Source organism: Hypanus sabinus, chromosome 18, assembly GCF_030144855.1.
Source record: "Hypanus sabinus isolate sHypSab1 chromosome 18, sHypSab1.hap1, whole genome shotgun sequence".
In the NCBI taxonomy this organism is placed as follows: Eukaryota; Metazoa; Chordata; class Chondrichthyes; order Myliobatiformes; family Dasyatidae; genus Hypanus; species Hypanus sabinus.
In genome coordinates, this window is record NC_082723.1 from 34460779 (window position 1) to 34487232 (window position 26454).

Here is a 26454-nt window from a genome sequence, read left to right on the forward strand (position 1 = left end):
GACTGTTGAGAAGCAGCAGACGTTAGTGGAGTGTGGACTGTTGACGACAGCAGACGTTAGGGCAGTGTGTGACTGTTGAGAACAGCAGACGTTAGGGAGTGTGGACTGTTGAGAACAGCAGACGTTAGGGAGTGTGTGCTGTTGAGAAGCAGCAGACGTTAGGGAGTGTGGACTGTTGAGAACAGCAGACGTTAGGGGAGTGTGTACTCTGTATGAGAACACAGCGGACGTTAGGAGTGTGTGGACTGTTGAGAACAGCAGACCGTTAGGGAGTGTGACTGTTGAGAACAGCAGACGTTACGGGAGTGTGGACTGTTGAGAGCAGCAGACGTTAGGGAGTGTGGACTGTTGAGAACAGCAGACGTTAGGGTGTGTGCGCTGTTGAGAACAGCAGACGTTAGGGAGTGTGCGCTGTTGAGAGCAGCAGACGTTAGGGAGTGTGCGCTGTTGAGAGCAGCAGACGTTAGGGAGTGTGGACTGTTGAGAACTGCGGACGTTAGGCTGTGTGGACTGTTGAGAACAGCGGACGTTACTGAGTGTGGACTGTTGAGAACAGCGGACGTTAGGGTGTGTGGACTGTTGAGAACAGCGGACGTTACTGAGTGTGGACTGTTGAGAACAGCGGACGTTACTGAGTGTGTACTGTTGAGAACAGCGGACGTTACTGAGTGTGTACTGTTGAGAACAGCGGACGTTAGGGAGTGTGTGCTGTTGAGAGCAGCAGGCGTTAGTGAGTGTGGACTGTTGAGAACAGCAGACGTTAGGGAGTGTGGACTGTTGAGAACAGCAGACGTCAGGGAGTGTGTGCTGTTGAGAACAGCAGACGTTAGGGAGTGTGTGCTGTTGAGAGCAGCAGACGTTAGGGAGTGTGGACTGTTGAGAACAGCAGACGTTAGGGAGTGTGGACTGTTGAGAACAGCAGACGTTAGGGAGTGTGGACTGTTGAGAACAGCAGACGTTAGGGAGTGTGGACTGTTGAGAGCAGCAGACGTTAGGGAGTGTGGGCTGTTGAGAGCAGCAGACGTTAGGGAGTGTGGACTGTTGAGAACAGCAGACGTTAGGGAGTGTGTGCTGTTGAGAGCAGCAGACGTTAGGGAGTGTGGACTGTTGAGAACAGCAGACGTTAGGGAGTGTGTGCTGTTGAGAACAGCAGACGTTAGGGAGTGTGTGCTGTTGAGAACAGCAGACGTTAGGGAGTGTGTGCTGTTGAGAGCAGCAGATGTTAGGGAGTGTGGACTGTTGAGAACAGCAGACGTTAGGGAGTGTGTGCTGTTGAGAGCAGCAGACGTTAGGGAGTGTGGACTGTTGAGAACAGCAGACGTTAGGGAGTGTGTGCTGTTGAGAACAGCAGACGTTAGGGAGTGTGTGCTGTTGAGAACAGCAGACGTTAGGGAGTGTGGACTGTTGAGAACAGCAGACGTTAGGGAGTGTGGACTGTTGAGAGCAGCAGACATTAGGGAGTGTGGACTGTTGAGAGCAGCGGACGTTAGGGAGTGTGGACTGTTGAGAACAGCGGACGTTACTGAGTGTGGACTGTTGAGAACAGCGGACGTTAGGGAGTGTGGACTGTTGAGAACAGCAGACGTTAGGGAGTGTGGACTGTTGAGAGCAGCAGACGTTAGGGAGTGTGGACTGTTGAGAACAGCAGACGTTAGGGTGTGTGGACTGTTTAGAACAGCAGACGTTAGGGAGTGTGCGCTGTAGAGAGCAGCAGACGTTAGGGAGTGTGCGCTGTTGAGAGCAGCAGACGTTAGGGAGTGTGCGCTGTTGAGAACAGCAGACGTTAGGGAGTGTGCGCTGTTGAGAACTGCGGACGTTAGGGTGTGTGGACTGTTGAGAACTGCGGACGTTAGGGTGTGTGTACTGTTGAGAACAGCGGACGTTAGGGTGTGTGTACTGTTGAGAACAGCGGACGTTAGGGTGTGTGTACTGTTGAGAACAGCGGACGTTACTGAGTGTGTACTGTTGAGAACAGCGGACGTTACTGAGTGTGTACTGTTGAGAACAGCAGACGTTAGGGAGTGTGTGCTGTTGAGAACAGCAGACGTTAGGGAGTGTGGACTGTTGAGAACAGCGGACGTTAGGGAGTGTGGACTGTTGAGAACAGCAGACGTTAGGGAGTGTGTGCTGTTGAGAACAGCAGACGTTAGGGAGTGTGGGCTGTTGAGAACAGCAGACGTTAGGGAGTGTGGGCTGTTGAGAACAGCAGACGTTAGGGAGTGTGGACTGTTGAGAGCAGCGGACGTTAGGGAGAGTGGACTGTTGAGAACAGCGGACGTTAGGGAGTGTGTACTGTTGAGAGCAGCAGACGTTAGGGAGTGTGGACTGTTGAGAGCAGCAGACGTTAGGGAGTGTGCGCTGTTGAGAACAGCAGACGTTAGGGAGTGTGCGCTGTTGAGAGCAGCAGACGTTAGGGAGTGTGCGCTGTTGAGAGCAGCAGACGTTAGGGAGTGTGGACTGTTGTGAACTGCGGACGTTAGGCTGTGTGGACTGTTGAGAACAGCGGACGTTAGGGAGTGTGGACTGCTGAGAACAGCGGACGTTACTGAGTGTGGACTGTTGAGAACAGCGGACGTTACTGAGTGTGGACTGTTGAGAGCAGCAGACGTTAGGGAGTGTGGACTGTTGAGAGCAGAAGACGTTAGGGAGTGTGGACTGTTGAGAGCAGCGGACGTTAGGGAGTGTGCGCTGTTGAGAACAGCAGACGTTACTGAGTGTGCACTGTTGAGAGCAGCGGACGTTAGGGAGTGTGTACTGTTGAGAACAGCGGACGTTACTGAGTGTGTACTGTTGAGAACAGCAGACGTTAGGGAGTGTGCGCTGTTGAGAGCAGCAGACGTTAGGGAGTGTGGACTGTTGAGAACAGCGGACGTTAGGGTGTGTGTACTGTTGAGAACAGCGGACGTTAGGGTGTGTGTACTGTTGAGAACAGCGGACGTTACTGAGTGTGGACTGTTGAGAACAGCGGACGTTAGGGAGTGTGGACTGTTGAGAACAGCAGACGTTAGGGAGTGTGTGCTGTTGAGAACAGCAGACGTTAGGGAGTGTGTGCTGTTGAGAACAGCAGACGTTAGGGAGTGTGTGCTGTTGAGAACAGCAGACGTTAGGGAGTGTGGGCTGTTGAGAGCAGCAGACGTTAGGGAGTGTGGACTGTTGAGAACAGCAGACGTTAGGGAGAGTGGACTGTTGAGAACAGCGGACGTTAGGGAGTGTGGACTGTTGAGAGCAGCAGACGTTAGGGAGTGTGGACTGTTGAGAGCAGCAGACGTTAGGGAGTGTGCACTGTTGAGAACAGCAGACGTTAGGGAGTGTGCGCTGTTGAGAGCAGCAGACGTTAGGGAGTGTGCGCTGTTGAGAGCAGCAGACGTTAGGGAGTGTGGACTGTTGAGAACAGCAGACGTTAGGGAGTGTGGACTGTTGAGAACTGCGGACGTTAGGTTGTGTGGACTGTTGAGAACTGCGGACGTTACTGAGTGTGGACTGTTGAGAACAGCGGACGTTAGGGAGTGTGGACTGTTGAGAACAGCGGACGTTAGGGAGTGTGGACTGCTGAGAACAGCAGACGTTAGGGAGTGTGGGCTGTTGAGAACAGCAGACGTTAGGGAGTGTGGGCTGCTGAGAACAGCAGACGTTAGGGAGTGTGGGCTGCTGAGAACAGCAGACGTTAGGGAGTGTGGGCTGCTGAGAACAGCAGACGTTAGGGATTGTGGGCTGTTGAGAACAGCAGACGTTAGGGATTGTGGGCTGTTGAGAACAGCAGACGTTAGGGAGTGTGGGCTGTTGAGAACAGCAGACGTTAGGGAGTGTGTACTGTTGAGAACAGCAGACGTTAGGGAGTGTGTACTGTTGAGAACAGCAGACGTTATGGAGTGTGTACTGTTGAGAGCAGCAGACGTTAGGGAGTGTGGACTGTTGAGAGCAGCAGACGTTAGGGAGTGTGGACTGTTGAGAACAGCAGACGTTACTGAGTGTGGACTGTTGAGAGCAGCAGACGTTAGGGAGTGTGGACTGTTGAGAGCAGAAGACGTTAGGGAGTGTGGACTGTTGAGAGCAGCGGACGTTAGGGAGTGTGCGCTGTTGAGAACAGCAGACGTTACTGAGTGTGGACTGTTGAGAGCAGCGGACGTTAGGGAGTGTGGACTGTTGAGAGCAGCGGACGTTAGGGAGTGTGTACTGTTGAGAACAGCAGACGTTACTGAGTGTGTACTGTTGAGAACAGCGGACGTTACTGAGTGTGTACTGTTGAGAACAGCAGACGTTAGGGAGTGTGCGCTGTTGAGAGCAGCAGACGTTAGGGAGTGTGGACTGTTGAGAACTGCGGACGTTAGGGTGTGTGGACTGTTGAGAACTGCGGACGTTAGGGTGTGTGTACTGTTGAGAACAGCGGACGTTAGGGTGTGTGTACTGTTGAGAACAGCGGACGTTACTGAGTGTGGACTGTTGAGAACAGCGGACGTTAGGGAGTGTGGACTGTTGAGAACAGCAGACGTTAGGGAGTGTGTGCTGTTGAGAACAGCAGACGTTAGGGAGTGTGTGCTGTTGAGAACAGCAGACGTTAGGGAGTGTGGGCTGTTGAGAACAGCAGACGTTAGGGAGTGTGGACTGTTGAGAGCAGCAGACGTTAGGGAGAGTGGACTGTTGAGAACAGCGGACGTTAGGGAGTGTGGACTGTTGAGAGCAGCGGACGTTAGGGAGTGTGTGCTGTTGAGAACAGCAGACGTTAGGGAGTGTGGGCTGTTGAGAACAGCAGACGTTAGGGAGTGTGGACTGTTGAGAGCAGCAGACGTTAGGGAGAGTGGACTGTTGAGAACAGCGGACGTTAGGGAGTGTGGACTGTTGAGAGCAGCGGACGTTAGGGAGTGTGGACTGTTGAGAGCAGCAGACGTTAGGGAGTGTGGACTGTTGAGAGCAGCAGACGTTAGGGAGTGTGGACTGTTGAGAGCAGCGGACGTTAGGGAGTGTGTACTGTTGAGAGCAGCGGACGTTAGGGAGTGTGCGCTGTTGAGAGCAGCAGACGTTAGGGAGTGTGCGCTGTTGAGAGCAGCAGACGTTAGGGAGTGTGGACTGTTGAGAACAGCAGACGTTAGGGAGTGTGGACTGTTGAGAACTGCGGACGTTAGGGTGTGTGGACTGTTGAGAACTGCGGACGTTACTGAGTGTGGACTGTTGAGAACAGCGGACGTTAGGGAGTGTGGACTGTTGAGAACAGCGGACGTTAGGGAGTGTGGACTGCTGAGAACAGCGGACGTTAGGGAGTGTGGGCTGTTGAGAACAGCAGACGTTAGGGAGTGTGGGCTGCTGAGAACAGCAGACGTTAGGGAGTGTGGGCTGCTGAGAACAGCAGACGTTAGGGAGTGTGGGCTGCTGAGAACAGCAGACGTTAGGGATTGTGGGCTGTTGAGAACAGCAGACGTTAGGGATTGTGGGCTGTTGAGAACAGCAGACGTTAGGGAGTGTGGGCTGTTGAGAGCAGCGGACGTTAGGGAGTGTGGACTGTTGAGAACAGCGGACGTTAGGGAGTGTGGACTGTTGAGAGCAGCGGACGTTAGGGAGTGTGTACTGTTGAGAGCAGCAGACGTTAGGGAGTGTGGACTGTTGAGAGCAGCAGACGTTAGGGAGTGTGGACTGTTGAGAACAGCAGACGTTAGGGAGTGTGGACTGTTGAGAACAGCAGACGTTAGGGAGTGTGGACTGTTGAGAACAGCAGACGTTAGGGAGTGTGTGCTGTTGAGAGCAGCAGACGTTAGGGAGTGTGGACTGTTGAGAACAGCAGACGTTAGGGAGTGTGGACTGTTGAGAACAGCAGACGTTAGGGTGTGTGCGCTGTTGAGAACAGCAGACGTTAGGGAGTGTGCGCTGTTGAGAGCAGCAGACGTTAGGGAGTGTGCGCTGTTGAGAGCAGCAGACGTTAGGGAGTGTGGACTGTTGAGAACTGCGGACGTTAGGCTGTGTGGACTGTTGAGAACAGCGGACGTTACTGAGTGTGGACTGTTGAGAACAGCGGACGTTAGGGTGTGTGGACTGTTGAGAACAGCGGACGTTACTGAGTGTGGACTGTTGAGAACAGCGGACGTTACTGAGTGTGTACTGTTGAGAACAGCGGACGTTACTGAGTGTGTACTGTTGAGAACAGCGGACGTTAGGGAGTGTGTGCTGTTGAGAGCAGCAGGCGTTAGTGAGTGTGGACTGTTGAGAACAGCAGACGTTAGGGAGTGTGGACTGTTGAGAACAGCAGACGTTAGGGAGTGTGTGCTGTTGAGAACAGCAGATGTTAGGGAGTGTGTGCTGTTGAGAGCAGCAGACGTTAGGGTGTGTGGACTGTTGAGAACAGCAGACGTTAGGGAGTGTGGACTGTTGAGAACAGCAGACGTTAGGGAGTGTGGACTGTTGAGAACAGCAGACGTTAGGGAGTGTGGACTGTTGAGAGCAGCAGACGTTAGGGAGTGTGGGCTGTTGAGAGCAGCAGACGTTAGGGAGTGTGGACTGTTGAGAACAGCAGACGTTAGGGAGTGTGTGCTGTTGAGAGCAGCAGACGTTAGGGAGTGTGGACTGTTGAGAACAGCAGACGTTAGGGAGTGTGTGCTGTTGAGAACAGCAGACGTTAGGGAGTGTGTGCTGTTGAGAACAGCAGACGTTAGGGAGTGTGTGCTGTTGAGAGCAGCAGACGTTAGGGAGTGTGGACTGTTGAGAACAGCAGACGTTAGGGAGTGTGTGCTGTTGAGAGCAGCAGACGTTAGGGAGTGTGGACTGTTGAGAACAGCAGACGTTAGGGAGTGTGTGCTGTTGAGAACAGCAGACGTTAGGGAGTGTGTGCTGTTGAGAACAGCAGACGTTAGGGAGTGTGGACTGTTGAGAACAGCAGACGTTAGGGAGTGTGGACTGTTGAGAACAGCAGACGTTAGGGAGTGTGGACTGTTGAGAACAGCAGACGTTAGGGAGTGTGTGCTGTTGAGAACAGCAGACGTTAGGGAGTGTGTGCTGTTGAGAACAGCAGACGTTAGGGAGTGTGGACTGTTGAGAACAGCAGACGTTAGGGAGTGTGGACTGTTGAGAGCAGCAGACTTTAGGGAGTGTGGACTGTTGAGAACAGCAGACGTTAGGGAGTGTGTGCTGTTGAGAGCAGCAGACGTTAGGGACTGTGGGCTGTTGAGAACAGCAGACGTTAGGGAGTGTGTACTGTTGAGAACAGCAGACGTTAGCGAGTGTGTGCTGTTGAGAGCCGCAGACATTAGGGAGTGTGTGCTGTTGAGAGCAGCAGACGTTAGGGACTGTGGGCTGTTGAGAACAGCAGACGTTAGGGAGTGTGTGCTGTTGAGAACAGCAGACGTTAGGGAGTGTGGACTGTTGAGAACAGCAGACGTTAGGGAGTGTGTGCTGTTGAGAGCCGCAGACGTTAGGGAGTGTGGACTGTTGAGAACAGCAGACGTTAGGGAGTGTGTGCTGTTGAGAACAGCAGACGTTAGGGAGTGTGGACTGTTGAGAACAGCGGACGTTAGGGTGTGTGGACTGTTGAGAACAGCGGACGTTACTGAGTGTGGACTGTTGAGAACAGCGGACGTTACTGAGTGTGTACTGTTGAGAACAGCGGACGTTACTGAGTGTGTACTGTTGAGAACAGCGGACGTTAGGGAGTGTGTGCTGTTGAGAGCAGCAGGCGTTAGTGAGTGTGGACTGTTGAGAACAGCAGACGTTAGGGAGTGTGGACTGTTGAGAACAGCAGACGTTAGGGAGTGTGTGCTGTTGAGAACAGCAGACGTTAGGGAGTGTGTGCTGTTGAGAGCAGCAGACGTTAGGGAGTGTGGACTGTTGAGAACAGCAGACGTTAGGGAGTGTGGACTGTTGAGAACAGCAGACGTTAGGGAGTGTGGACTGTTGAGAACAGCAGACGTTAGGGAGTGTGGACTGTTGAGAGCAGCAGACGTTAGGGAGTGTGGGCTGTTGAGAGCAGCAGACGTTAGGGAGTGTGGACTGTTGAGAACAGCAGACGTTAGGGAGTGTGTGCTGTTGAGAGCAGCAGACGTTAGGGAGTGTGGACTGTTGAGAACAGCAGACGTTAGGGAGTGTGTGCTGTTTAGAACAGCAGACGTTAGGGAGTGTGTGCTGTTGAGAACAGCAGACGTTAGGGAGTGTGTGCTGTTGAGAGCAGCAGACGTTAGGGAGTGTGGACTGTTGAGAACAGCAGACGTTAGGGAGTGTGTGCTGTTGAGAGCAGCAGACGTTAGGGAGTGTGGACTGTTGAGAACAGCAGACGTTAGGGAGTGTGTGCTGTTGAGAACAGCAGACGTTAGGGAGTGTGTGCTGTTGAGAACAGCAGACGTTAGGGAGTGTGGACTGTTGAGAACAGCAGACGTTAGGGAGTGTGGACTGTTGAGAACAGCAGACGTTAGGGAGTGTGGACTGTTGAGAACAGCAGACGTTAGGGAGTGTGTGCTGTTGAGAACAGCAGACGTTAGGGAGTGTGTGCTGTTGAGAACAGCAGACGTTAGGGAGTGTGGACTGTTGAGAACAGCAGACGTTAGGGAGTGTGGACTGTTGAGAGCAGCAGACTTTAGGGAGTGTGGACTGTTGAGAACAGCAGACGTTAGGGAGTGTGTGCTGTTGAGAGCAGCAGACGTTAGGGACTGTGGGCTGTTGAGAACAGCAGACGTTAGGGAGTGTGTACTGTTGAGAACAGCAGACGTTAGCGAGTGTGTGCTGTTGAGAGCCGCAGACATTAGGGAGTGTGTGCTGTTGAGAGCAGCAGACGTTAGGGACTGTGGGCTGTTGAGAACAGCAGACGTTAGGGAGTGTGTGCTGTTGAGAACAGCAGACGTTAGGGAGTGTGGACTGTTGAGAACAGCAGACGTTAGGGAGTGTGTGCTGTTGAGAGCCGCAGACGTTAGGGAGTGTGGACTGTTGAGAACAGCAGACGTTAGGGAGTGTGTGCTGTTGAGAACAGCAGACGTTAGGGAGTGTGGGCTGTTGAGAGCAGCAGACGTTAGGGAGTGTGGACTGTTGAGAACAGCAGACGTTAGGGAGTGTGTGCTGTTGAGAACAGCAGACGTTAGGGAGTGTGTGCTGTTGAGAGCCGCAGACGTTAGGGAGTGTGTGCTGTTGAGAGCAGCAGACGTTAGGGACTGTGGGCTGTTGAGAACAGCAGACGTTAGGGAGTGTGTGCTGTTGAGAACAGCAGACGTTAGGGAGTGTGGACTGTTGAGAACAGCAGACGTTAGGGAGTGTGGACTGTTGAGAGCAGCGGACGTTAGGGAGTGTGGACTGTTGAGAACAGCAGACGTTAGGGAGTGTGGACTGTTGAGAACAGCAGACGTTAGGGAGTGTGGACTGTTGAGAACAGCAGACGTTAGGGAGTGTGGACTGTTGAGAACAGCAGACGTTAGGGAGTGTGGACTGTTGAGAACAGCAGACGTTAGGGAGTGTGGACTGTTGAGAACAGCAGACGTTAGGGAGTGTGTGCTGTTGAGAGCAGCAGACGTTAGGGAGTGTGTGCTGTTGAGAACAGCAGACGTTAGGGAGTGTGTGCTGTTGAGAACAGCAGACGTTAGGGAGTGTGTGCTGTTGAGAACAGCAGACGTTAGGGAGTGTGTGCTGTTGAGAGCAGCAGACGTTAGGGAGTGTGGGCTGTTGAGAGCAGCAGACGTTAGGGAGTGTGTGCTGTTGAGAACAGCAGACGTTAGGGAGTGTGTGCTGTTGAGAGCCGCAGACGTTAGGGAGTGTGGACTGTTGAGAACAGCAGACGTTAGGGTGTGTGCGCTGTTGAGAACAGCAGACGTTAGGGAGTGTGCGCTGTTGAGAGCAGCAGACGTTAGGGAGTGTGCGCTGTTGAGAGCAGCAGACGTTAGGGAGTGTGGACTGTTGAGAACTGCGGACGTTAGGCTGTGTGGACTGTTGAGAACAGCGGACGTTACTGAGTGTGGACTGTTGAGAACAGCGGACGTTAGGGTGTGTGGACTGTTGAGAACAGCGGACGTTACTGAGTGTGGACTGTTGAGAACAGCGGACGTTACTGAGTGTGTACTGTTGAGAACAGCGGACGTTACTGAGTGTGTACTGTTGAGAACAGCGGACGTTAGGGAGTGTGTGCTGTTGAGAGCAGCAGGCGTTAGTGAGTGTGGACTGTTGAGAACAGCAGACGTTAGGGAGTGTGGACTGTTGAGAACAGCAGACGTTAGGGAGTGTGTGCTGTTGAGAACAGCAGACGTTAGGGAGTGTGTGCTGTTGAGAGCAGCAGACGTTAGGGTGTGTGGACTGTTGAGAACAGCAGACGTTAGGGAGTGTGGACTGTTGAGAACAGCAGACGTTAGGGAGTGTGGACTGTTGAGAACAGCAGACGTTAGGGAGTGTGGACTGTTGAGAGCAGCAGACGTTAGGGAGTGTGGGCTGTTGAGAGCAGCAGACGTTAGGGAGTGTGGACTGTTGAGAACAGCAGACGTTAGGGAGTGTGTGCTGTTGAGAGCAGCAGACGTTAGGGAGTGTGGACTGTTGAGAACAGCAGACGTTAGGGAGTGTGTGCTGTTGAGAACAGCAGACGTTAGGGAGTGTGTGCTGTTGAGAACAGCAGACGTTAGGGAGTGTGTGCTGTTGAGAGCAGCAGACGTTAGGGAGTGTGGACTGTTGAGAACAGCAGACGTTAGGGAGTGTGTGCTGTTGAGAGCAGCAGACGTTAGGGAGTGTGGACTGTTGAGAACAGCAGACGTTAGGGAGTGTGTGCTGTTGAGAACAGCAGACGTTAGGGAGTGTGTGCTGTTGAGAACAGCAGACGTTAGGGAGTGTGGACTGTTGAGAACAGCAGACGTTAGGGAGTGTGGACTGTTGAGAACAGCAGACGTTAGGGAGTGTGGACTGTTGAGAACAGCAGACGTTAGGGAGTGTGTGCTGTTGAGAACAGCAGACGTTAGGGAGTGTGTGCTGTTGAGAACAGCAGACGTTAGGGAGTGTGGACTGTTGAGAACAGCAGACGTTAGGGAGTGTGGACTGTTGAGAGCAGCAGACTTTAGGGAGTGTGGACTGTTGAGAACAGCAGACGTTAGGGAGTGTGTGCTGTTGAGAGCAGCAGACGTTAGGGACTGTGGGCTGTTGAGAACAGCAGACGTTAGGGAGTGTGTACTGTTGAGAACAGCAGACGTTAGCGAGTGTGTGCTGTTGAGAGCCGCAGACATTAGGGAGTGTGTGCTGTTGAGAGCAGCAGACGTTAGGGACTGTGGGCTGTTGAGAACAGCAGACGTTAGGGAGTGTGTGCTGTTGAGAACAGCAGACGTTAGGGAGTGTGGACTGTTGAGAACAGCAGACGTTAGGGAGTGTGTGCTGTTGAGAGCCGCAGACGTTAGGGAGTGTGGACTGTTGAGAACAGCAGACGTTAGGGAGTGTGTGCTGTTGAGAACAGCAGACGTTAGGGAGTGTGGACTGTTGAGAACAGCGGACGTTAGGGTGTGTGGACTGTTGAGAACAGCGGACGTTACTGAGTGTGGACTGTTGAGAACAGCGGACGTTACTGAGTGTGTACTGTTGAGAACAGCGGACGTTACTGAGTGTGTACTGTTGAGAACAGCGGACGTTAGGGAGTGTGTGCTGTTGAGAGCAGCAGGCGTTAGTGAGTGTGGACTGTTGAGAACAGCAGACGTTAGGGAGTGTGGACTGTTGAGAACAGCAGACGTTAGGGAGTGTGTGCTGTTGAGAACAGCAGACGTTAGGGAGTGTGTGCTGTTGAGAGCAGCAGACGTTAGGGAGTGTGGACTGTTGAGAACAGCAGACGTTAGGGAGTGTGGACTGTTGAGAACAGCAGACGTTAGGGAGTGTGGACTGTTGAGAACAGCAGACGTTAGGGAGTGTGGACTGTTGAGAGCAGCAGACGTTAGGGAGTGTGGGCTGTTGAGAGCAGCAGACGTTAGGGAGTGTGGACTGTTGAGAACAGCAGACGTTAGGGAGTGTGTGCTGTTGAGAGCAGCAGACGTTAGGGAGTGTGGACTGTTGAGAACAGCAGACGTTAGGGAGTGTGTGCTGTTGAGAACAGCAGACGTTAGGGAGTGTGTGCTGTTGAGAACAGCAGACGTTAGGGAGTGTGTGCTGTTGAGAGCAGCAGACGTTAGGGAGTGTGGACTGTTGAGAACAGCAGACGTTAGGGAGTGTGTGCTGTTGAGAGCAGCAGACGTTAGGGAGTGTGGACTGTTGAGAACAGCAGACGTTAGGGAGTGTGTGCTGTTGAGAACAGCAGACGTTAGGGAGTGTGTGCTGTTGAGAACAGCAGACGTTAGGGAGTGTGGACTGTTGAGAACAGCAGACGTTAGGGAGTGTGGACTGTTGAGAACAGCAGACGTTAGGGAGTGTGGACTGTTGAGAACAGCAGACGTTAGGGAGTGTGTGCTGTTGAGAACAGCAGACGTTAGGGAGTGTGTGCTGTTGAGAACAGCAGACGTTAGGGAGTGTGGACTGTTGAGAACAGCAGACGTTAGGGAGTGTGGACTGTTGAGAGCAGCAGACTTTAGGGAGTGTGGACTGTTGAGAACAGCAGACGTTAGGGAGTGTGTGCTGTTGAGAGCAGCAGACGTTAGGGACTGTGGGCTGTTGAGAACAGCAGACGTTAGGGAGTGTGTACTGTTGAGAACAGCAGACGTTAGCGAGTGTGTGCTGTTGAGAGCCGCAGACATTAGGGAGTGTGTGCTGTTGAGAGCAGCAGACGTTAGGGACTGTGGGCTGTTGAGAACAGCAGACGTTAGGGAGTGTGTGCTGTTGAGAACAGCAGACGTTAGGGAGTGTGGACTGTTGAGAACAGCAGACGTTAGGGAGTGTGTGCTGTTGAGAGCCGCAGACATTAGGGAGTGTGGACTGTTGAGAACAGCAGACGTTAGGGAGTGTGTGCTGTTGAGAACAGCAGACGTTAGGGAGTGTGGGCTGTTGAGAGCAGCAGACGTTAGGGAGTGTGGACTGTTGAGAACAGCAGACGTTAGGGAGTGTGTGCTGTTGAGAACAGCAGACGTTAGGGAGTGTGTGCTGTTGAGAGCCGCAGACGTTAGGGAGTGTGTGCTGTTGAGAGCAGCAGACGTTAGGGACTGTGGGCTGTTGAGAACAGCAGACGTTAGGGAGTGTGTGCTGTTGAGAACAGCAGACGTTAGGGAGTGTGGACTGTTGAGAACAGCAGACGTTAGGGAGTGTGGACTGTTGAGAGCAGCGGACGTTAGGGAGTGTGGACTGTTGAGAACAGCAGACGTTAGGGAGTGTGGACTGTTGAGAACAGCAGACGTTAGGGAGTGTGGACTGTTGAGAACAGCAGACGTTAGGGAGTGTGGACTGTTGAGAACAGCAGACGTTAGGGAGTGTGGACTGTTGAGAACAGCAGACGTTAGGGAGTGTGGACTGTTGAGAACAGCAGACGTTAGGGAGTGTGTGCTGTTGAGAGCAGCAGACGTTAGGGAGTGTGTGCTGTTGAGAACAGCAGACGTTAGGGAGTGTGTGCTGTTGAGAACAGCAGACGTTAGGGAGTGTGTGCTGTTGAGAACAGCAGACGTTAGGGAGTGTGTGCTGTTGAGAGCAGCAGACGTTAGGGAGTGTGGGCTGTTGAGAGCAGCAGACGTTAGGGAGTGTGTGCTGTTGAGAACAGCAGACGTTAGGGAGTGTGTGCTGTTGAGAGCCGCAGACTTTAGGGAGTGTGTGCTGTTGAGAGCAGCAGACGTTAGGGACTGTGGGCTGTTGAGAACAGCAGACGTTAGGGAGTGTGTGCTGTTGAGAACAGCAGACGTTAGGGAGTGTGGACTGTTGAGAGCAGCAGACGTTAGGGACTGTGGGCTGTTGAGAACAGCAGACGTTAGGGAGTGTGTGCTGTTGAGAACAGCAGACGTTAGGGACTGTGGGCTGTTGAGAACAGCAGACGTTAGGGAGTGTGTGCTGTTGAGAACAGCAGACGTTAGGGAGTGTGGACTGTTGAGAGCAGCAGACGTTAGGGAGTGTGTGCTGTTGAGAACAGCAGACGTTAGGGAGTGTGCACTGCTGAGAACAGCAGACGTTAGGGAGTGTGCACTGCTCAGAACAGCTGATGTTCTGGAGTGTGTACATTTCAAAGCTGTAGGATGTGCAATGTCCAGCTCAATAATGCTTGTTACAGATTGTTGAAGTCAGATTTTATTCCTAATTACTGACTGTAGAAAACTGTTCCCATGTGAGTTAGCTACCAGCAGTATTTTCTTCATTATCTTTTGCACCAATCCCTGCATCTGCTAACCAATTGCTTCTGTGGCATTGATCTTGTGAATCATGACCAGAAAGCTGTCAGCAGCCAAGACATATTTTGAACATCTAACTACTTTGCTCATCACCAATTAAAAACATTTTTTCTTTTGGTTTTATTACCTTCCTGAAGCATGTAAAACTGTATAAATATCAGTAATGAATTCCAATCTACAGTTCAATGCAGGGAATTAGATTTCTGTCAGTTCTCCTCAATTTACTATGTGTATTGAGTAATTGTTGGCTCCAGTTAGTACCACAGCAGCATACAGCGTTATGAAGGTCAGCAAGCATCACTACTAACAACTAACTCAATTGATTCATTTGGGTACCATCCACTCCACTGGGGAATGATAACAATTTGCAACAAAGACATGTGAATTTTGAGAATTTCAGCTTTGCTTGGATTATGTTCCTGTAAATTCTGGGTAATCTGTCAGCACTGATCAAATGATAGAAGTTACCTCTTGGGTAAAGAATTCAAGAGGTTCCCCACCCTCTTGAGAAGGAATTTCTCTGTTTCTCAGTTCTAAATGACTGGCCCCTCACCTTTTATTTATGTGCCCTTGTTGAAGATTTTCCCACAATGTGAAAACATCCCCACATCTACCCTGCCAACTCCTTAGGATCCTGTAAGTTTGAATAAGGTCTCCCTTCATTCTTCTGAACTCCAAGGAATACAATTTCGAAATAAGGGTTCTGGGAAAAAGGCAGGTAGGTAGAGACAAGTCGATGATCAGATCAGCCATGATCTTATTCAATGGTGGAGCACTCGACAGGCCAGATGGCAGGATGATGCCACCATTGCTAACAAGGGAAGTCAAATGTTTCAAAGGTACATTTATGTCAGAGAAATGTATGCAATATACATCCTGAAATACTTTTTCTTTGCAACCATCCATGAAAACAGAGAGGTGCCCCCAAAGAATGAATGAAAGTTAAATGTTAGAACCCCACAGCCTCCCCCAGCTCCCCCCCCCATGCATAAACAGCAGCAAAGCGATGACTCCCTCCCCCACACCGGCAAAAAAAACATCAGCACCCACCAATGAGCATTCAAGTGTGCAGCAAAGCAACAGCAAAACCACAGTCTTGCAGTCCCCCAAAGGCTGCATGTTCACCCAGTATTCGCCATACCACAGGCTCTCTCTCTCCCTAATAAAAGAGAAAGAGGTGTCTCAGTTTCACAGTGAGACGGGAGACAAAACAAACAACTCACTGATTTGCAATGTTAAAAGTCCATTGCACTGCTTTTTCTGAGCTCTGTGCCCAAAGATCTCGTGTCTCTGGGCACACAGCCAGAGATCTTCCATGTACCACAGCTCACCGATTTCCTGCCAGGACAATGACCTTAAGTCCACCCGTCACCAGAGCCACGAGATCCCGGAGCTCTGAAGGTGAGCTGATCTCATAGGCCACATCCTTGGCATATGGAATAACGGCCCGTTGTGAAACTCCAAGAGTTGATCCCATTCCTGCAAAGTACCAAATTCAGTGTGTAACTCCAGCTCAGGGTCTTAAAAAGAACACTGACAGGGAAAAATAGAGATATTACAGATGGAAATAAAGCTGTTTTTGAAGATTCAAGCAAAAGAGTCACCGCTAAGTCAAAGCCAACATAAAAGAAAAAGAGAGGGCATGTATTAGAGTATAAATTAGTGGGAAGTTAGAGGATTGGGAAACTTTCCCATTCAGCCACTGTTGAATCCATTTTACTACTTCAATATTAATACCTAACGATTGAACCTTCCTAACTAACCTTCCGTGTGGAACATTGTCAAAGGCCTTACTGAAGTCCATATAGACAACATCCACTGCTTTACCCTAATCAACTTTCCTAGTAACCTCTTCAAAAAATTCAATAAGATTTGTCAAACATGACCTTCCACACACACATCCATGTTGACTGTTCCTAATCGGATCCTGTCTATCCAGATAATTATATATACCATCTCTAAGGATACTTTCCATTAATTTACCCACCACTGACGTCAAACTTACAGGCCGATAATTGCTGGGTTTACTCTTAGAACCCTTTTTAAACAATGGAACCACATGAGCAATACGCCAATCCTCAGCACCATCCTGGTTTCTAATGGCATTTGAAATATTTCTGTCAGAGCCCCTGCTATTTCTACACTAACTTCCCTCAAGGTCCTAGGGAACATCCTGTCAGGACCCGGAGACTTATCCTCTTTTATATTCTTTAAAAGTGCCTGTACTTTCTCTTCTTTAATCATCATAGTTTCCATAACTACCCTACTTGCTTCCCTTACAAGTTTTGCACAAGTCTTCACTGTGGAAGACACGAGCAGTATGCTTGAAGTTGGAGAGTGTCAAGGGGCAGAAGTGAGTGCAGTCGCTATTACTCGGGAGATGGGGCTTGGAAAAGTGAAAGGTCAGAAGGTAAGTAACTCACCAGATGGATTACACCCCAGGATTTTAAAAGAGGCAGCTGAAGAAGTTGTGGAGCCATTAGTAATGATCTTTCAAGAATCAATAGATTCTGGCATGGTTCTATAGGACAGGAAAATTGCAAATGTCACTCAACTCTTCAAGAGGAGGAAAGCAGAAGAAAGGAAACTCCAGGACAGTTAGCCTAAACTCAGTAGTTGGGAAGGTGTTGGAGTCGATTATTAAGGAGGTGATTTGGGGTACTTGGAGGCACATAATAAGATGACAAAATGACCAATGACAAAATGGAGGCATGTGACAAAGTCAGCATGGTTCATTTAAGGGAAAATTTTGCCTGACAAATCTGTTGGAATTATGTAAAGAAATAACAAACAGGATAGACAAAGGAGAAGCGGTGGATGTTTTGTAATTAGATTTTCAGAAGGCCTTTTTGACAAGGTGCTGCATATGACGCTGCTTAACAAGATAAGAGTCTAGGGTATTACAGGGAAGATAATTGGCTGATTGTCAGGGCAAAGAATGGGAACCTTTTCTGGTCGGCTACTGATAACTAGGGGTATCCTACAAGAGTCTGTATTGAGTCTGCTTCTTTTTGGCTGATGAAATTGATGGCTTTACAACCAAGTTTGCGGACAATACAAAGATAGGTGGAGAGGCAGGTAATGTTGAGGAAACAGAGAGGTTGCAAATGAAGTTTGACAGATTAGGAGAATGGGTAAAAAGGTGGTAGATGGAATACAGTGTTGGGAAGTGTATGGTCATGTAGTTTGTTAGAAGGAGTAAAAGTATAGACTATTTTCCAAGCAAAGAGAAATTTTGAAAATCTGAGGTGCAAAGGGATTTGGGAGTCCTTATACAGGATTCATAGAAACCCTACAGCACAATGCAGGCCCTTTGGCCCACAATACGGTGCCAAACATGTACTTATTTAGAAATTAGGTAGGGTTACCCATGGCCCTCTATTTTTATAAGCTCCATGTACCTATCCAGAAGTCTCTTAAAAGACCCTATCGTATCTGCCTCCATCACTGTCGCCGGCAGGCCATTGCACACACTCACCACTCTCTGCATAAAATCTTACCCCTGACATCTCCACTTTACCTACTCTAAGTACCTTAAAACTATGACATCACATGCTAGCCATTTCAGCCCTGGGGAAAAGCCTCTGACTATCCACACGATCAATGCCTCTCACCATCTTATACACCTCTATCAAGTCACCTCTCTTCCTCTGTCGCTCCAAGCAGAAAAGGCCAAGTTCACTCAACCTATTCTCCTAAGGCATGCTGCCCAATCCAGGCAACATCCTTATAAATCTCCTCTGCACCCTTTCTATAGTTTCCACATCCTTCCTGTAGTGAGGTGACCAGAACTGAGCACAGTACTCCACATAGGGTCTGACCAGGGTCCTATATAGCTGTAACATTCTCTCAGCTCTTGAACTCAATCCCACGGTTGATGAAGGCCAATGCACCGTACACCTTCTTAACCACACATTCAACCTGCACAGCAGCTTTGAGTGTCCTATGGACATTGACCGCCAAGATCCCTCTGATCTTCCACACTGCCAAGAGTCTTACCATTAATACTATATTCTGCCATCATATTTGACCTACCAAAATGAACCACCTCACACTTACCTGGGTTGAATTCCATCTGTCATTTCTCAGCCCAGTTTTGCATCCCATCGATGCCCTGCTATAACCACTGACAGTCCTCCACACTATCCACAAAACCCCCAATCTTTGTGTCATCAGCAGATTTACTAACCCATACTGCTACTTTCTCATCCAGGTCATTTATAAAAATCACGAAGAGAAGGGGTCCCAGAATAGATCCCTGAGGCACACCTTGCCTTCTGTGAGCAAGTCAATCCTAGATCCACAAAGCAAGGTCCCCTTTGATCCCATGCCTCCTTACTTTCTCAATAAGCCTTGCATGGGGTACCTTGTCAAATGCCTTGCTGAAATCCAGATACACTACATCTACTGCTCTACCTTCATCAATGTGTTTAGTCACATCCTCAAGAAATTCAGTCGGGCTTATAAGGCACGACCTGCCTTTGACAAAGCCATGCTGACTATTCCTAATCATATTATGCCTCTCCAAATGTTCATGAATCCTGCTTCTCAGGATCTTCTCCATTAACTTACCAACCACTAAAGTAAGCCTCACTGGTCTATAATTGCCCGGGCTATCTCTTCTCCATTTCTTGAATAAGGGAACAACATCTGCAACTCTCCAATCCTCTGGACCCTCTCCCATCCCTATTGATAATGCAAAGATCATTGTTGGAGGCTCAGCAATCTCCTCCCTCATCTCCCACAGTAGCCTGGGGTATATCTTGTCTTGTCCCAGTGATTTATCCAACTTGATGCTTTCCAAAGGCTCCAGCACATCCTCTTTCTTAATGTCAACATGCTCAAGCTTTTCAGGCCTCTGTAAATCATCCCTACAATCGCCAAGATCCTTTTCCATAGTGAATACTAAAGCAAAGTATTAAATACCTCCGCTATCTCCCCTGGTTCCATACACACTTTTCCACTGTCACACTTGATTGGTTCTATTCTATCACGTTTTATCCTCTTGCTCTTCACACACTTGTAGAATGCCTTGGGCTTTTCCTTAATCCTGATCGTCAGAGCTTTCTCATGGCCTCTTCTGGCTCTTCTAATTTTTCATTCTTAAGCTCCTTCCTGCTAGCCTTATAATCTTCTAGATCTCTATCTTTGCCTAGTTTTTTGAACTTGTCATAAACTTTTCTTCTTGACTAGATTTTCAACAGCCTTTGTACACCATGGTTCCTGTACCCTACCATCCTTTCCCTGTCTCATTGGAATGTACCAATGCAGAACACCACGCAAATATCCCCTGAACATTTGAACCAGACTACAGCACACAGTGAGGACTGCCGAGCGCATCATTGGAGCCTCCCTGCCCTCTATTGTGGACCTGTACTCTTTCAGGTTGAAGAAGAGGGCGGGGAACATCATAAAGGACTCCTCCCATCCTGCGCACGGACTGTTTGAACTGCTTCTGTCTAGTAGGCGCTTCAGATCCCTCCAGACTAAGACTAATAGGCATTGGAGAAGTTTTTTCCCTACTGCGGTCACTTTGCTGAACAGTTAACTGCCAGTTAACTATTACTTGGTTTGCACTACCTGTATGTATAACCTATATTTTCATTTATATTTATCATTATTATTGTTATGAGCAGAGAACAACATTTGCCAGAAGTAAATTCCTTGTATGTGCACAGGTACTTGGCGATTAAAGTCTGATTCTGATTTCTGAGATCATCTGGCCCTGATTTATTCTTCCAAGTTCCTGCCTGATAGCTTCATATTTCTCCTTGCTCCAATTAAACGCTTTCCTAACTTGTCTGTTCCTATCCCTCTCCAATGCTATGGTAAAGGAGATAGAATTGTGATCACTATCTCCAAAATGTTCTCCCACTGAGAGACCTGATACCCGACCAGGTTCATTTCACAATAACAGATCAAGTACAGTCTCTCTCTTGCAGGCTTATCTACATATAGTGTCAGGAAACCTAACAGACTCCACCCCATCTAAACCCCTTGCTTTAGGGAGATGCCAATCAATATTAGGGAAATTAAAATCTCCCATTATGTCAACCCTGTTGTTATTGCATCTTTCCAGAATCTGTCTCCCTATCTGTTTCTTGATGTCCCTATTACTATTGGGTGGTCTATATAAAAAAAACACTGAGTAGTTACTGACCCCTTCCTTTTCCTAACTTTCACCCATGGAAACTCAATAGACAATCCCTCCATGACTTCCTCCTTTTTTGCAGCCGTTACACTATCTCTGATCAGCAGTGCTATGCCTCCACCTCTTTTGCCTCCCTCCCTGTCCTTTCTGAAACATCTAAAGCCTGGCACTCGAAGTCACTATTCCTGTCCCTGAGCCATCCAAGTCTCTGTAATGGCCACAACATCACAGCTCCAAGTACTGGTCCACGCACAAAGCTCGTCCGCTTTGTTCATGCTACTCTTTACATTAAAATAGACACACCTCAGACCATTAGTCCAAGCATATCCCTTCTCTATCACCTGCCTATCCTCCCTCTCACTCTGTCTACAAGTTTTCTTGATTTGTGAGCCAACTGCCACTTTTTAGAAACTTATAAACCTACAGCACAATACAGGACCTTCGGCCCACAAAGTTGTGCCGAAAATGTCCCTACTTTAGAAATTACTATGATTACCTATAGTCCTCTATTTTTCTAAGCTCCATGTACCTATCCAAAAGTCTCTTAAAAGACCCTATCGTATCTGCCTCCACCACCTTTGCCGGCAGCCCATTCCACACACTCACCACTCTCTGAGTAAAAAACTTACCCCTGACATCTCCTCTCTACCTACTCCCCAGCACCTTAAACCTGTGTCCTTTCGTGGCAGCCCCGGGAAAAAGCCTTTGACTATCCACACGATCAATGCCTCTCATCAATTTATACACCTCTGTCAGGTCACCTCTCATCCTCTGTCACTCCAAGGAGAAAAGGCCGAGTTCACTCAACCTATTCTCATAAGGCATGCTCCCCAATCCAGGCAACATCCTTGCAAATCTCCTCTGCACCCTTTCTATGGCTTCCACATCCTTCCTGTAGTGAGGCGACCAGAACTGAACACAGTACTCCAAGTGGGGCCCGACCAGGGTCCTGTACAGCTGCAACATTACCTTCTGCCTCTTGAACTTATTCCCCAGACTAATGAAGGTCAAAACAGCATAGGAATATCATTTTCAGTCAAACTATAATAGCTTATCTCTCACAATGTGCACAGGGAAAACACAACATTGTGGCTGATGCCGATTATTGTACAGACATGGAGTTAGTTCACAAGTGGAACATCAGCTGCTAGCCCAGAATCAGTTGTGTTCCCCCTGGTGAGAATCCAGACTGACTCCCCCTCCTGCTAGGCCAGCCTCAGCTGTAATAAATCTGATCCAGAACTTTATTTTACCCACAGTTAAATCAGTTCTCCCCAGCTTCCAGCACTCACCTACAATCTCAGGATACCCTAACTAACCTAGCAGTCTGCAGGTCATTAGGATATGGGAGGAAACCAGAGGAAATCCACACAGTCACAGGGAGAGCATGGAGGCTTCACATGGACAACAGTGGAGGTTACGACTGGACTCAAACTACAGGGGCAGTGAGGAGCTACCTCTATCAGTGGCGTCACGTGATGTACATCTCAGATAATAGATGAAATGCCTGATAAGAGGTTATGGATCGGAACCGTTTATTCTCCAAAGATGCTGCCTGACCCGTTGAGTATTTTCAACATTTTTAGTTTTTGTTTGAATTTCATCATCTGCATTTCTTGAGTTAGAGTACTACAGGACAGAAGCAAGTCCTCTGTTCAAAGTTCAATGTAAATTTATTATCAAAGTACATATATGTCACCATATACAAACCTGAGATTTATTTTCTTGTGGGCATTCATAGTAAATACAAAGAAAAAAAACAATAAATAAATAAATAAGAGGAAACTATTAAGAGCATGAGATGAATTGTCCTCGAAAGTGAGTCCATAGGTTGTGGGACCAGTTCAGTAATGGTGTAAGTGAAGTTATCCCTTCTGGTTCAAGAGCTTGATAGTTAAGGGATAATAACTGTCCCTGAACTTGATGATGTAGCTCCCGAGGCTCCTGTACCTCTTTCCTGATGGCAGGAGTGAGAAGAGAGCATGGCCTGGATGGTTGGGGTCCTTAATGATGGATGCTGATTTTCTGCCACAGTGCTCCGTGTAGAAGTGCTCAATGGTGGGGAGGGTTTTTCCCATGATGGACTGGGCTTTGTGATTGCTGTTTCTGGGGATCTTCAGATTCTTCCTCTTCCCCTGTCCCTGCAGTACAAACGTGGAATGGAACGTGTATGATTCAACTGAAAGACATGGAACAGCAAACCAGAACAGAAGTTCACTGCCTCACATAGCCAGGCTCAAAACACTACGTTGATTAAAGCTTGTAATCAGTGTTACTGTTTCAATGAGGTATACATTTTCATGTGTGAAATATGGTTAAGTGGATGAATGAAATGGACATTATCAGAATGGTTTGTTATTTAAAATTGAACCTTTTTTGGAGCTTTGCAATCTATCCTAAGATTGGTTTACATTTTCCACCCTAATGCGTTTGAGAAAGAGAGAGAATTATAGTTGGAGTGAGTGAGAGAGATCACTGACATATTCACCACGACTGACACTAACGTTATTAAACTGATCAATATCCGTTTCCACATTAGGCTGGTGCTGGTCGTGACGGATGGGGGTGAGGGGTGGGCTGCAGCTCTCCTTATCTTTCTCAGTGGTGGAGGAGTGCGTCTGAGAGGTGTAATTGGAGTATCTTGGGTGAGTAAGCAGCGATTGGACAGGTGCACACATCAGGCATGGTTGCTGGTGGTTGGGGGAGAGACAGGGTGCTGATCGAGTGGCTACTCTGTGCTATGGGGTATCTTCTCAATGGTTTCTGAAGCTGCACTCATCCAGAAAGGTGGGGGGGGGGGACTAGGTCCTGTCACTCTAACCTGCCTGGACCCTAACCCCGACCCCAGTCCGCTAAACTCCTAACCTGCCTGGACCCTAACACCGACCCCAGTCCGCTAAACTCCTAACCTGCCTGGACCCTAACACCGACCCCAGTCCGCTAAACTCCTAACCTGCCTGGACCCTAACACCGACCCCAGTCCGCTAAACTCCTAACCTGCCTGGACCCTAACACCGACCCCAGTCCGCTAAACTCCTAACCTGCCTGGACCCTAACACCGACCCCAGTCCGCTAAACTCCTAACCTGCCTGGACCCTAACCCCGACCCCAGTCCGCTAAACTCCTAACCTGCCTGGACCCTAACCCCGACCCCAGTCCGCTAAACTAACCTGCCTGGACCCTAACACCGACCCCAGTCCGCTAAACTCCTAACCTGCCTGGACCCTAACACCGACCCCAGTCCGCTAAACTCCTAACCTGCCTGGACCCTAACACCGACCCCAGTCCGCTAAACTCCTAACCTGCCTGGACCCTAACACCGACCCCAGTCCGCTAAACTCCTAACCTGCCTGGACCCTAACACCGACCCCAGTCCGCTAAACTCCTAACCTGCCTGGACCCTAACACCGACCCCAGTCCGCTAAACTCCTAACCTGCCTGGAACCTAACCCCGACCCCAGTCCGCTAAACTCCTAACCTGCCTGGACCCTAACCCCGACCCCAGTCCGCTAAACTCCTAACCTGCCTGGACCCTAACACCGACCCCAGTCCGCTAAACTCCTAACCTGCCTGGACCCTAACACCGACCCCAGTCCGCTAAACTCCTAACCTGCCTGGACCCTAACACCGACCCCAGTCCGCTAAACTCCTAACCTGCCTGGACCCTAACACCGACCCCAGTCCGCTAAACTCCTAACCTGCCTGGACCCTAACACCGACCCCAGTCCGCTAAACTCCTAACCTGCCTGGACCCTAACACCGACCCCAGTCCGCTAAACTCCTAACCTGCCTGGACCCTAACACCGACCCCAGTCCGCAAAACTCCTAACCTGCCTGGACCCTAACACCGACCCCAGTCCGCTAAACTCCTAACCTGCCTGGACCCTAACACCGACCCCAGTCCGCAAAACTCCTAACCTGCCTGGACCCTAACACCGACCCCAGTCCGCTAAACTCCTAACCTGCCTGGACCCTAACACCGACCCCAGTCCGCTAAACTCCTAACCTGCCTGGACCCTAACACCGACCCCAGTCCGCTAAACTCCTAACCTGCCTGGACCCTAACACCGACCCCAGTCCGCTAAACTCCTAACCTGCCTGGACCCTAACACCGACCCCAGTCCGCTAAACTCCTAACCTGCCTGGACCCTAACACCGACCCCAGTCCGCAAAACTCCTAACCTGCCTGGACCCTAACACCGACCCCAGTCCGCTAAACTCCTAACCTGCCTGGACCCTAACACCGACCCCAGTCCGCTAAACTCCTAACCTGCCTGGACCCTAACACCGACCCCAGTCCGCTAAACTCCTAACCTGCCTGGACCCTAACACCGACCCCAGTCCGCTAAACTCCTAACCTGCCTGGACCCTAACACCGACCCCAGTCCGCTAAACTCCTAACCTGCCTGGACCCTAACACCGACCCCAGTCCGCTAAACTCCTAACCTGCCTGGACCCTAACACCGACCCCAGTCCGCTAAACTCCTAACCTGCCTGGACCCTAACACCGACCCCAGTCCGCTAAACTCCTAACCTGCCTGGACCCTAACCCCGACCCCAGTCCGCTAAACTCCTAACCTGCCTGGACCCTAACACCGACCCCAGTCCGCTAAACTCCTAACCTGCCTGGACCCTAACCCCGACCCCAGTCCGCTAAACTCCTAACCTGCCTGGACCCTAACCCCGACCCCAGTCCGCTAAACTCCTAACCTGCCTGGACCCTAACCCCGACCCCAGTCCGCTAAACTCCTAACCTGCCTGGACCCTAACACCGACCCCAGTCCGCTAAACTCCTAACCTGCCTGGACCCTAACACCGACCCCAGTCCGCTAAACTCCTAACCTGCCTGGAACCTAACCCCGACCCCAGTCCGCTAAACTCCTAACCTGCCTGGACCCTAACCCCGACCCCAGTCCGCTAAACTCCTAACCTGCCTGGACCCTAACACCGACCCCAGTCCGCTAAACTCCTAACCTGCCTGGACCCTAACACCGACCCCAGTCCGCTAAACTCCTAACCTGCCTGGACCCTAACACCGACCCCAGTCCGCTAAACTCCTAACCTGCCTGGACCCTAACACCGACCCCAGTCCGCTAAACTCCTAACCTGCCTGGACCCTAACACCGACCCCAGTCCGCTAAACTCCTAACCTGCCTGGACCCTAACACCGACCCCAGTCCGCAAAACTCCTAACCTGCCTGGACCCTAACACCGACCCCAGTCCGCTAAACTCCTAACCTGCCTGGACCCTAACACCGACCCCAGTCCGCTAAACTCCTAACCTGCCTGGACCCTAACACCGACCCCAGTCCGCTAAACTCCTAACCTGCCTGGACCCTAACACCGACCCCAGTCCGCTAAACTCCTAACCTGCCTGGACCCTAACACCGACCCCAGTCCGCTAAACTCCTAACCTGCCTGGACCCTAACACCGACCCCAGTCCGCTAAACTCCTAACCTGCCTGGACCCTAACCCCGACCCCAGTCCGCTAAACTCCTAACCTGCCTGGACCCTAACACCGACCCCAGTCCGCTAAACTCCTAACCTGCCTGGACCCTAACCCCGACCCCAGTCCGCTAAACTCCTAACCTGCCTGGACCCTAACCCCGACCCCAGTCCGCTAAACTCCTAACCTGCCTGGACCCTAACCCCGACCCCAGTCCGCTAAACTCCTAACCTGCCTGGACCCTAACCCCGACCCCAGTCCGCTAAACTCCTAACCTGCCTGGACCCTAACCCCGACCCCAGTCCGCTAAACTCCTAACCTGCCTGGACCCTAACCCCGACCCCAGTCCGCTAAACTCCTAACCTGCCTGGACCCTAACACCGACCCCAGTCCGCTAAACTCCTAACCTGCCTGGAACCTAACCCCGACCCCAGTCCGCTAAACTCCTAACCTGCCTGGACCCTAACCCCGACCCCAGTCCGCTAAACTCCTAACCTGCCTGGACCCTAACCCCGACCCCAGTCCGCTAAACTCCTAACCTGCCTGGACCCTAACACCGACCCCAGTCCGCTAAACTCCTAACCTGCCTGGACCCTAACACCGACCCCAGTCCGCTAAACTCCTAACCTGCCTGGACCCTAACCCC

At 50.4% G+C, this 26454-nt stretch overlaps 1 protein-coding gene across 1 annotated transcript in view; it reads right to left on the minus strand.

Moving 5' to 3' along the window:
• The window catches only part of LOC132407243 (V-type proton ATPase subunit G 1-like), a 24821-nt gene extending 9134 nt beyond the window's left edge, over positions 1–15687 (minus strand). The window contains exon 1 of the mRNA XM_059993508.1: positions 15542–15687. Coding sequence (XP_059849491.1) covers positions 15542–15687 — 146 coding nt within the window. The remainder of the gene's footprint in view (positions 1–15541) is intronic.
• Between the last annotated feature and the right edge of the window lie 10767 nt (positions 15688–26454).